Here is a 12,767-nt window from a genome sequence, read left to right on the forward strand (position 1 = left end):
GGGCGCGAGCCCCTGGGGGAACCGCCAGGCACCAGCGCCCTGCTGCTAGTGCGCCCGTCGGATAGCTCGTCCCGGCCGGTCATGGTTTCTTAGCAAGCAAGGCACGAGCCTCTCTGGATCCAGTTTGCGGAGGGCCCAGCTTAGAGGAAGCTTTATAGGATTGGGCTGTCGGTCGGGCGCGGGAGGCCTGAAGGGCTCCAATCAGCTGGGCGCCGGCGCGTCGCCGTTCCGGAACCCGCGAGATGGGGACGCCACCAGTTCCCCTCCCCTTGGTTACCGCCCTCCCAGCTGCAGTCCCCTCGGTCACCTCCTTGTCCTCTCTTCTCTCCAGCCCACCCCACCCCACCCCACCCCACCCCATTCTAGGATGGAGGGGAGGAAAGAAGGGAAGGGACAATGACTCCACTCTCTGCCTGTCCCTCGAAAAGTCGCAAGTTCTACATCCTGGCGTGGTCTTCTCCTTCCTTCCAGACTCTGGGTGGAGGCCCACTCCCGGTTGCCCAGAAGCTTCTTTGATGTGACCCAACTGCCTGTTAAGACCTAGGGACCCCACTGCCAACCACACCCCGGTGGCTACCACCTATACGTGCCCAGCCAGCCCTCCACCTCCGCCGCCGGTGCCAGGAAGGCCTTCCTGCAAGAAGGCCTTCTCTGAAAATCCCCAAGGGGAAAGGAATGAAAACCGTGTATTTAATCCATGGTCATTCTACCTCCAACCAAATCCACCACCAAGTCCATCCCCAACTCTCCACCGGCTGAACTGTAGGGGGTTGCAGACTCTCACCAGCTGGGGAAAGGGAGAGAAGCACAGACAGGAGTGGACTGCCGGGGGCTGAGACGGGCAGGGTACTAGGTTTAACCAACAAAACACGGTAGACTCAATGAAATGTGAATTTCAGATAAACAAGGAGGGTTTTTTGTTTGTTTGTTTGTTTGTTTGTTTGTAGGAGTATGTATCAGTATTTTATCCAGCAACCCTAAATTGGGGAGGAGTGGAGGGAGGTAAATTGGAATAAAATAGGGTCTGTCTACTGGAAAGCACACCTTTTCATCGGGGCTTACAATTTATTGTCCGATTTCACGATTATTCAAAGAAAGCCTGATTCTTTGAATAATCAGTGAAACTTTCATATTAGCTAAAGTTGGCCCCAAATCACGTGGGTAAGTCACTCCTGGTTAGCGCTTTGAACCCACCAGCCCTCATCGCTGGGAGCCCTGAGTCCCCCCTTCCCAATGCCAGAACCCCGGAAACAGATATCCTCAGTCCCACTCCCTGAGGGGCCTACAGTTGGAGGTCCCGCAGCGAGGGAGGAGCAAACGCCTGAGCTCTGCGGGAACCCGGCGCGGCTGCCTGCGCGTACTCAGGGACCGGAGCCCGAGCCTGGGCCCTGCAAAGTGGGTCTCCCACTCTCTGCGCATTCGAGTGGAGCCTCAGCTAAACATGCAGATTAAACAAGAGGCTTCCGATAAGGATAATTACAGGAGTCTGCGCATTAACTTTCCATTACTAAAGGAAGACCCAAATCTCCCCTTGCAAGCTGTTCCCGGGATTACCAAAACAATAACTTTCCTTTGAGATAATTGTCTTTTGAATCGCTCCAGCTCGGGGGAGAACGCTTTAGACGCCGGCGTTGTTTTCGGCTCCACGAGGAATTTTCCCCCAGATTTATCTCTGGGTTTAGGGAAGGCGTTGGGCACACTGGACTGCGTAGTCGTTTGTAAATCCGAATTTGGGGTCGCAGTTAAGGCAGATACCTACGCTTCCACACAGTTTGTAGCCCGAGACCGGTCAGGCAGACAGAGTAGTCGGTTGTAAGGTGGCGCGACCGGGGTCGTCCGCGAGTGGAAAGACTAAGAAGGTGCCGCGCCTGCAGCCCCGGGTGCTGACCAAGTGGCCTCACCTGGGACAGGTCTTGGGGTCTACCTCCCTTCGGTCTCCCTGGAAGGTAGGCGATCACCGGAGTGACAGACCCAGAGTAGATAGCCAGTGATTCAAAGACACCAACAGGCCAGGCGGTGGGAGCCCAGCCTTGGACACTCTCTATGGTGACCACGGCGCAGGGCCAAGAACACCCCAGTTTCCAAATCCTTGGAAAGAATCGTCGTAAACTCATTTTACAGGTGAGAGCAACTGGGACTTATTAACCCAGTCACATCGGACACAGACAGAGTCGTGGGGAGGGCGACACAGAGCAAGAGACCCGATCAAGGAGCCCGTGTTGAGGCTCTAAGGGGATTCAGAGATGGAGAAGGAACGAACTTCTAAGGGGTCTTGCAATTCCTGGTCTGAGGCGTTCCTAACGCATCCCGGGACCCCAAAGTCAGCGAGAGGCCTGCAGGACCCCAGCGGTGGGGAGTTGGGTCCTGGGTCACCTTGTGTTTCGCAGCGTGGGGATGGCAGGAGCGCAGCGCGGGAGGACACTTTCATTGCCTCCTACAGTGAGAAATGACCCCCACCCGAGGCTGCGCTAATCTGTGTCCCCGCTGCTGCCGAGGCTCTGGGATCCACTTGCGCGCCCTACGTGGTGGGGATCCGCTCAGAGCCCAGCGTCAAGTTATACTTCGCTCAGCGTCAGCCAAGACCAGAGAAGCACTTCTTGCCGTTTAGGAGACGTCTGCAAGAGACAAAGAGCTAGTCCACGATCCACCCACGATCCTCGTGTCCCCGGGGTGCCCTCGCAGTTGCCAAATCTACGTGCCGCGTTTAGGGGACGCCTCTGCGCCCTGGCGGCCAGAAGAATGGCTCTCTCCAGCTTCCCCCTCCTGGATACCAACTGCAAATCTACGGCCATAGGCGCAGCCCCAGCGAGCGCATAGGCGCAGCCCCAGCGAGCGTTCCCGCCCCAGGTCGCCCCCAGGAGTCGTTTTGGGTCCCTAAATCCGTTGAGGTTTCCGAATCTGTCTTCATCAGCCAGGATTACCCGGAATTTAACTAATCAATAAAGGTTTTTCCGCTCATTATTTTCTAGGGAAGATCTCCAGCCCCTCTGTCGCCGACCGCGAATGTGCCTTGGCAGCCCCAGGCTGAGGTTGGACCGGCTGTGGGTGGCTCAGCAGACACCCCTTTTGGGCTTCTCAGAGCCGCGGCTGGCCAGGCTGGCGGGATAAAGTGCTCAGACACAATGAGATGGGATGCCGGAGAAGGTGAAACGGATCGCCCTGTGCCTCTGTGAAAATGACGCCCCGCAGCTCCGTTCTTCTGATTTTCCTCCCACCTCTGGCTGCTCCGTCTCGGATGCTTTTGTGTCTTCAGTTAAAAGTTGTAGCAGACGCTGTTTGGCCCTGCCCACCTCCAGCCTGACCCCTCCACCTGCACGCCTGCCCAGCCTCCAGTGCCCGCCACATCTTTACCTGGGGACTTTTCCCGACCTTCAGAGCTCACTCTGCCCAGTAGCCAAAGGTGCCAATAATTAACACGTGGAGCTATATGGGACCAAACACTGACGGGAATTGCGGTGTAAGCACCACCCCCCACCCCTCGACACACACCCCCCTGCACAGAGTGACTCTTAGAGGCGCCTTCTACTCCGCCTCCCAGAGATCCGAGCAGGAGGAGCTTTAGTTGATTGCATTCCTTATTGCCTCCTACATAAATGCTGTTGTGCCTACCGAGACTCCCTTTCCAGAACTGTCGCACCTTCTTTCATCTGCTGTGAGTGTGGGACCCTCGAATAGGAAGAATTGCCCTCGGCTGACAAAGGCCCCTTAATCCAGAGCCCCCCACCCCCTGACAAACACACACACTGTGTCATCAACAGAGGAATGATACGAGGTCTCTCCTCTTGTTTCAAAGGACAGCTCTGCAGAGGCATTTCTGCTCCAAGCCCCTCTCCCTTCATGGATCAGACCAAGTCAGCTCCTTGCTCAGCTTGTTCCCACCCCATCTTGGCCCCTCATTCCTGAGACCTTGTCTCAATATTTCTCAGGCACCCAGACCCCGTCCCTGGCTCTGCTTCTAGGAACTTGAGCTCAGACACTTCCTGTCTCCATCTTGCTTTTACCTGGGTGTTCCTGGAATGCTCAGCTCAAAGTCTACAGAGCCCTCCTTTCACCTCAGGTGGAACTCCACAGGGCAATCACCATCTCCCTGCCCAGACCTCCGGAATCTTCTCCAATCTGGACCCCACTCCCAAAGCCCAGGCTGCTGTCTCAACGTACACCTGCATGTCTGACCCAGTCTCCTGGGGCGCTGAAATGCAGCACACTCAGAGCTGAACACAGCAGCCTCCCCTGCAGCCTGCACCTCCCCAGGTCTCCTCTTCCCCCACCCCGGGGCCCACACAGAATGGAGCGTCATCCTCAGCCCCTCACTCTCCCCACAGGCTCTCCTCCCAGGACTGAAAGTGATGGCGATGGCCGACCTCTCTTGGCTTCTTACTGGGGGCAGCTATTATTATAAACACCTTGTCACAATGGCCACATTTCATCCTGACCACAGCTCTATGGGTAGATAATATTATTGTCCACATCCTTCAGATGAGGAAGTGAAAATTTCAAGTGATCGAATAATTGCATAAATTGCCCGAGGTCACTCACTATCCAGTGGCAAAGATAGGATGTGAATATAAGCAGTGAGAGCTCACAGCCTAACTCTGACTCTGGGTGACTTGCCGCCCTGCATCCCTCTTCAGATCCTCTCAAAGTGGCGTCTTCTCTCCTTTGCCTGCTCTGATTTGACTGTGTGCCCTGAAGTTCATTTGTTGCACCTTAATCTCCAATGCAGCAGTGTTAAGAGGTGGAGGCTTTAGCGAGTGATTAGGTCAAGAGGGCTCTGCCCTGAGGAGTGGATCGATACCATTGTTGCGGGAATGGGTTAGTTATTGTGGGAATGGGTTAGTTATCATGAGCGTGGGTTAGTGACCACAGGAGTGGGCACATGAGTTTGGCCCCTTCCTGCCCCCTCTTCTACTCTCTCTTCCTCTCTCACCATGTGACACCTTCCACCATGTGATGTGGCAGCAAGAAGGCCCTCCCCTGATGTGGTCCTTTGACCTTGAACTTCTTTCCAGTCTCCAAACCATGAGCCAAATAAAAGTGGTTTGTTTATGAATTACGCAGTCTGTGGTATTCTGTTATCGTAGCACAGAACAGACCATGACACTACCCATTGCCACAGGATGGTTCAGACCAATTGCTGACTTGCTGGAGTGGAATTTATTTTTTAATCTAGGGCTATTCAGTATACAAATGAGTTTCAGAGTACCCTAAAGAGGTGACTTCTAAAAAACAAAAACACAAAACAGCAGGTAAAGTCCTCCTTGTCCCACTCCTTGGCAGTTCTGTGACCTTGACCCAGGGACACAGGGAGAGGGAGGGTTTTCTGCAGCAGCGATGGTGGGTGTCCCGTGGCTACCCTGCATGCTATGGCATGCTCACTGCTGTGCCCTGTGGTGATTTGGTCTTGTTCCCAGGTTCCTGGGCTGCACATCCCTGCCCTTCCTCTGCAGCTGCCCATCAGTCTGGGTAGGGAAGTGTACAGGGGTGAAATAATGCCATTCAGGAAGGCTATTTTCTGTGTAAATTGGCTGGATGACATTTCTGTGATTTGCATCCAATAACCCTGTCTAGGATGTACGGCCAGGGCTCTGCCCTCTGGAATCTCCACCTACCTCCTTCATGCCCCTCCCTGTATCCCACCACTGCCATCTTTATTCCACAGCCACAGTGATCCTTACTTAAGCACAGCCTATTGCTCGCTACTGCAAATTCCTCAGTGGCTTCCCCTTGCCACGTGGGCAATGCTGACTCCTAATTCCTTCCTGCTAGTGACTGAAGAAGCGATGGTATCACATGCCCAGCACGTCAGTGAACAAGTGGGCTCTCGAGAGTCAGCAATCCGGTATATCCTATAAAACTAACCCAGGGTGCTGGGATCAGGGTTGTCCATCCTCTCATTAGCCCCATGAGAGCATCAACCCCCGAGTTCCCTTTCTTGGCTGGATGTTCTGGTTACTATTTTAAGGTAACACATTATCCCAAAACTTAGCTACTTAAAATAAATGATTTCATTTTGGTCACAGTTTTGTGGCTGAAAAATCTGGGGAGAGCTCAGCAGGCCGTTATCACTTAGAGCCCTCCCGTGGTTGCTGACTGACACTGCAGTCATCTGAGGGCTCAACGGGGCTGGGCTGGGTGCTCAAGGCAGTTCGCTCACATGGCCCAGGCTGATAGGCCTCGTGGGCTCTCGGGGGGAGTTGGGAGCATCCCATAAGAACCAGGCAGACGCTGCACGGCCTTTCCTGGCCCTTTCACAGAAGTCAGAGCATTACTTCCATCACGTTCAATCAGCGAGGCCATAGTGTGACTTTTGGGGAAATGGCACTTTTGCTTTCATGGGCTCCTTCTTCTATAAAAATATTTAAAGGTATATTTTGTGCCTGTGTTGGTATAAAGGTGAATATAATCCAGTCTAGATTCATTGTTGTATATTCTTTATTATTGTATTCATTTTTCCTTCTGATTTTAAAATGTATTCAAGGGCATTAGAAGCATAGGTCCTAGGCATTGTACCCAGGGTATTAGTGTGCACTGGCCTTGAGGACTGGTCTAAGCAGCCACAAGCCACCATATTCAAGGATGAAACACAGATTCAAGGTGGGACACAGGACCCACCACATCGCACTTGCAGGGCCAGCACCAAGCAGTGCTCAGCCATCCATCAACGCCCAGTGCAAATGGTTCCTCACCGCAGGGCCTCCCCAGGTTTTCCTGCCCCAGCTGGAACAAAATCACTTCTGCACTCTTGAAGCACTTCATGGTCCTTTGGTCTTATTGCCTGATTCTTAAGCTCTTTTCATTAACACATCCCCTGAACAAATGTTCTTTACCTTTCAGGACAGTGGCTTCGCCAGTGGCCTCTGGAAGAGGCCTCCTTACTATGTGCCAGTGGTTCCCAAAGTGTGGTTCCCAAAAGTGGTTCTGGCCATCTGGGCACTGGCCAGAAAAACAAACTCTAGGACCCCACCCAGACGTCCGACATCAGAGACCTTGGGGAGATCCAAAATCTGTGTGTTCACAAGTCCCCCAGGGGACCCTGAGCCCCACTCAAGTTTGAGAACCACATCTTCTATTAATGCTTCATGAACCATGTATCCTGACTGGTTTCACAAATATGTTGCGGGGTGCAGAAACACACAGTTATTCTCAAATGCTCTGAGGAGCTATGAGGAAAGCTTGAGTTCAGCACTAGGATAATAGTCAGCACCAGACATGAGCTTAGGGAATCAGGAAATTGAGGTTCCAAAAGGAGAAGGAAAAAAAGAAAAGAGAAAATTTTATTTTAAAATGTTACATATCAAAAAATACATTCGTGGGAAAACTCACAGCCACTATCGGTGGGGCCCTTGGTCTGTGCAAGGCACTGCAGGGCTTCACAAGAACCCGTTCACTTAGCACTTGTGATAGCTCTGATGAGGGAGGTCCTGTATTGTCCCCATTCTGTGGGTGAGAAAACCAAGGCCCAAGAGCTGGTACCAGCCCAACAGCCAGGGGAGCGGTCAGGACCCAAATCCTGATGGTCAGGCTGGAAGCAGCGAAATCTCCACGGGGCATGGTCTGTGGCTTAACCTTGGTTTTGTTATTCATGTTGCAGCGCTTGGGATCTAGAGAGGTCTGACTCTTAAGCTGTTCCAACTGCTGTAGATGCATGGCGTTATGGGCTTGAGGCAGATTTCCCAGATGCTCACATACACCATGGCTGGTCTTTTCCCTTTAGGTCCTGAGACAATAGGAAAATCCTGGGTAAGAATCCAAGTAACACTTTGATTCCAAAAATCATATTTCTCTTTCTCCTTTTCCAGCCTCTTCACTGTCTCTCTCCTCTCCTCTCTCTCCTCTTCTCTTCCTTAGCTTCTTCTTGTTAAGTTCCATCTGTAAGAAAAAGGAACCCAGGGGCAAGTTAAGCTCAGGAGAGGACACAGCAACCAGCCCCTGAGCTAAGACCACCCTCCAACCCCACAGCAGAAAAGATCAAGAGCAGAGGGCACAGAAGGATCTGCCTCTCCTCCTCTCCCCCGTGGCAGACAAAAGCAGGTGCGCTGTATGGACCCCAAGAGGGTACGAGGGAGGTGACACAAGCCACGCCAACCAGAAGACCACACCTGGGCATGCGAGGGGCCACTGAAGGACAGCCCAAGAGCTGCCGCTGAGCTTCATTTCCAGCGTTAAACAAGCACTAGGTCATCTCTTGGCAATGGAGAAACCTACCCGGCCACTGATGATGCACTTTTAACCAGCTCATATCAGAAGTGAATGCAATCACCATCCTAGCTCACAGCTAGCACCAAGGCTCTAGGCAAAGGTCAGAACAGCTCTCCCAGGGCCACGTGACTGAGGGTTCCGGCCTCTGCTTGCTGGGTGCCCACCTACTACAAGGAGGCAGGCACGAGTCATGACCCTATTTGAAGGAGGTCTTTGCTCCTCCTTCTGTGCTCAACTCCCAGTCAGCTCCCTCCAAGGCACCCGCTACAATTGCAACCATTCACTCACCTGCTGGTTTACTGCCTTACCTGTCCGCCTTGCCAGATACTGAAGCTGACAGTGCTGGGTCACCTGCCGCCTCTGTAGACAGTTCACACACACACCACGGCTCCTGCCTGCAGCGCCTGCCACTCAACCAGAGGATGCCCCAAACCGAGGAGTGCACCAGTTAGGGCTGAAGTCCTGGAATCAGAGGGTGATGCCTCCAGCAGCCACTCTTGACAGATGACATGGGTTGATGGGTGATACCTGGCCAAGGGGTGCAATTATCCTGTTGTAGGAAAATCCCAAGGAGAAATCACCTTGCATAGTCACCCGAGGTCCTGGTGTGATTGAGCCTTGGGAAATGCCACTTGTTGTCACAGCCCCCTCATTAGTAAGTAATGTTCCTCCCACATTACTTACTTCACTCAAATCCCTGTCTCAGAGTCTGCCATGGAAAACCCAAACCTAGACTGCCCATAAGCTCCAGAACAGGGCTGGGTCTGGCCTGGGGTTGCTGCATGCCAGGGCCCCGCACACTCCTGGTGCAGAGTCAGTGCTTGATGAAGGTCTGCAGCAGGGGAACAGGCCATAAGATGGAGAAATCTGAACCATATGCCTGTTGACTGACAGGGTCTCCTGGGAGAAACTCAGCTCTTCCCCATTCGCTCCACATTAGATCTGGAGTCCTCTCCCCAGTCCTGTGCCCACACTCAAGGCCTGATCCAAGGAAGACTGGCTGGGAGCATGTCATCCACTGTAACCTCAGTGCTCAAGAGGAAATAACGGCACCTTAATTCCACATTCTTCTTTAAGAAATATGCTAGGCTGGGCGCGGTGGCTCACGCCAGTAATCCCAACACTTTGGAAGGCCGAGGCGGGTGGATCAAGAGGTCAGGATACCAAAACCATCCTGGCTAACACGGTGAAACCCAATCTCCACTGAAAAATACAAAAAAATTAGCCAGGAATGGTGGCGGGCGCCTGTAGTCCCAGCTACTCGGGAGGAGAGAATGGGGGGCTCTGGGAGGCAGAGCTTGCTGTGAGCAGAGATCGCGCCACTGCACTTCAGCCTGGGTGACAGAGCGAGACTCCGTCTCAAAAAAAAAAAAAAGAAAAGAAAAAGAAATATGCTAAAGAGCCGCAGATTGGGTCTTCATGAAAACAAAGGAAAAGCCATGAAGTTTCCACAGCATAATTAGCATCATCATTATTCTGGCTGGAGCAACTACACTCATCATTGGCTCTGGTATTTCAGGGAGACACTCCATCACAGTCACTACTCTCACCCCAGCTGGGAACACTGGGTAGGATGGAATCCTGAGCTGCACTTTTGAACTTGACATCAAACTTTCTGATATTGTGATACAATGGCTGATGGAAGGGGTTATAGGCTTTGTCCATGAGTTCAAAGAAGGCAAAGATGAGCTGTCAGAGCAGGATGAAATGTTCAGAGGCCTGATAGCAATGCTTGCTGATCAAGTGATAGTTGGCAATGCCTCTCTGCGGCTGAAAAACGTACAACTCACAGATGCTGGCACCTACAAATGTTATATCATCACTTCTAAAGGCAAGGGAATGCTAACCTTGCATATAAAACTGGAGCCTTCCGCATGCCAGAGGTGAAAGTAGACTATAATGCCAGCTCAGAGACCTTGCAATGTGAGGCTTCCTGATGGTACCCCCCGACCACAGTGGTCTAAAGATCCCTAGTTGACTAGGGAGCCAAATTCTCAGAAGTCTCCAATACCATCTTTGAGCTGGACTCTGAGAATGTGACCATGAAGGTTGTGTCTGTGCTCTACAATGTTACGATCAACAACACGTACTCCTGTGTGATTGAAAATGACATTGCCAAAGCAACGGGAGATATCAAAGCGACAGAATCTGAGATAAAAAGGTAGAGTCACCTATAGCTGCTGAACCCAAAGGCTTCTCTATGTGTCTCTTCTTTTTTTGCCATCAGCTGGGCGCTTCTGCCTCTTGCCCCTTACCTCATGCTAAAATGATGTGACTCAGCCACAAAAAAGCATGCAAAGTCATTGTTACAACAGGGATCTACAGAACTATTTTGCCACCAGATATGACCTAGTTTTATATTTCTGGGAGGAAATGAATTCATATCTAGAAGTCTGGAGTGAGCAAACAAGAACAAGAAACAAAAAGAAGCCAAAAGCAGAAGGCTCCAATATGAACAAGATAAATCTATCTTCAAAGACATATTCGAAGTTGGGAAAATAATTCATCTGAACTGGACAAGTGTGTTAAGAGTAATAAGTAAAATGCACGTAGAGACAAGTGCATCCCCAGATACCAGGGACCTCCTCCTACCTACCAACTGGGGAATGAGACGATAGGATACTGCGTGTCCTTTGTCTCTGAAATTTTAGTTATCTGCGCTGTAATGTTTCTCTGAGGAAGCTTCTGGAAAGTCTCTATCCCAACATATCCACATCTTTATATTCCACAAATTAAGCTGTAGTGTATATTCTAAGATGCTGCTAATTGACTGCCACTTCGCAACTCAGGGACGGCTGCATTTTAGTAATGGGTCAAATGATTCACTTTTTATGATGCTTCCAAAGGTGCCTCAGCTTCTCTTCCCAACTGAAAAATGCCAAAGATCATAACTTTAGCATAAACAAACCAGTCTGTGGCACCGATTTTATAAGTAAACTGAGCACCTTCTTTTCAAACAAATGCAGGTTTATTTCTCAGATGATGTTCATCTGTGAATGGTCCAGGGAAGGACCTTTCACCGTGCCTATGTGGCATTATGTCATCACAAGCTCTGAGGCTTCTCCTCTCCACCCTACGTGGACAGCTATGACCTCAGTTTTCAACAGCATCTGGAGCAGCGGGACTCAACTGGGGTGATTTCGCCCCCCATCCCCGGGGGAATGTCTGAAGACAGTCTTGGTTGCCACAGTGAGGGAGTGAAGGAGGACACAGTGCTATTAGCATCTAGTGGATAGAGGCCAGGGGTGCTGCTTAACCTCCTACTGTGTGCAGGACTTCTCCCCATTACCACACCCAGTCCCAAGCGTCAAGTGTGTCAGGGCTAAGAAATCCTGATTTAGAGTAGAAAAGGGCCTAGAAAGAGGGGAACAAACAAATCTCTCTGCTTCCTCACATTAGTCATTGGCAAATAAGCATTCTGTCTCTTTGGCTGCTGCCTCAGCACAGACAGCCAAAACTCTATCGGACACCAGGATAACATCTTTCAGAGAACAGAGTTGACAAGGCCTGTGGGAAATGCCTGATGGGATTATCTTCAGCTTGTTGAGCTTCTAAGTTCCTTTCCCTTCATTCTACCCTATAAGCCAAGCTCTGTAAGAGAACTGCCTGAGTTCTACCTCAGGTTTTCTCACTCTGAATTTAGATCTCCAGACCCTGCGTGGCCACAATTCAAATTAAGGCAACAAACATATACCTTCCACGAAGCACGCAGAGACTTTTGAAAGCAGGGACAAGGACTGTTTGAATGGAGGACTTGAGGAATGAAGCTTTGATGGAAAAGAATGCTTTGTTTCCAGCGCCCTTCCTACACTTTTCGTGTCTTAACCACTGTCTTCCTGGCCCTTGGAGCCACCGTGTCTGTATTACATTTTGTTATAGAAAACTGACTTTAGAGTTCTGATCGTTCAAGAGAATAATTAAATATATATTTCCTAAAAAAAAAAAAAGACACATATATTTTGTTTAGCATTTCTAGAGAAAGTTTTCAGTTTAACCAGTTCACAAATACTATTAAAAATGGAAATCAAGTACTCTCCTTCAGATAAAATTTTCAAGGTGCTTCTGGTTGCAAGCATCAAAACCAACTGTGACTGATTTAGGCAAAAGGGGAATTTATTGGCTTGTAGCATGGCCTGTTAGTCAATTTGCATTGCTATAAAGGAATATCTGAGACTGGGTACTTTATAAAGAAACAAAGTTTCTTGTTTTGTTTTGATGTTGTTTTTTGTTTTTGGTTTGTTTGTTTTGTTTTTTGAGACAGAGTCTCGCTCCATCACCCAGGCTGGAGTGCAGTGGCGTGATTTCAGCTCACTGCAACCTCTACCTTCCAGGTTCAAGCAATTCTTCTGCCTCAGCCTCCCAAGTAACTGGGATTACAGGCACCCACCACTAAACCCAGTTAAATATATATATATATATATATATATATATATTTGTATATTTAGTAGAGACTGGGTTTTGCCATGTTGGCCAGCCTGGTCTCGAACTCCTGACCTCAGGTGATCCACCTGCTTCAGCCTCCCAAAGTGCTGGGATTACAGGCATCAGCCCCCGTGCCTGGCCAAGAA

General features: G+C 50.5%; 1 protein-coding gene and 1 pseudogene across 1 annotated transcript in view; one reads left to right on the forward strand and one right to left on the reverse strand.

The window, feature by feature from the left end:
• VSX1 (visual system homeobox 1) overlaps positions 1 to 83 on the reverse strand; it is a 5,810-nt gene extending 5,727 nt beyond the window's left edge. The window contains exon 1 of the mRNA XM_011968513.1: positions 11 to 83. Coding sequence (XP_011823903.1) covers positions 11 to 83 — 73 coding nt within the window. The remainder of the gene's footprint in view (positions 1 to 10) is intronic.
• Positions 84 to 7,653: 7,570 nt separating this feature from the next.
• LOC105530823 lies at positions 7,654 to 10,469 on the forward strand (annotated as a pseudogene).
• The last annotated feature ends 2,298 nt before the right edge of the window (positions 10,470 to 12,767 follow it).

Source organism: Mandrillus leucophaeus, unplaced genomic scaffold, assembly GCF_000951045.1.
Source record: "Mandrillus leucophaeus isolate KB7577 unplaced genomic scaffold, Mleu.le_1.0 Scaffold846, whole genome shotgun sequence".
Lineage (NCBI taxonomy): Eukaryota > Metazoa > Chordata > Mammalia > Primates > Cercopithecidae > Mandrillus > Mandrillus leucophaeus.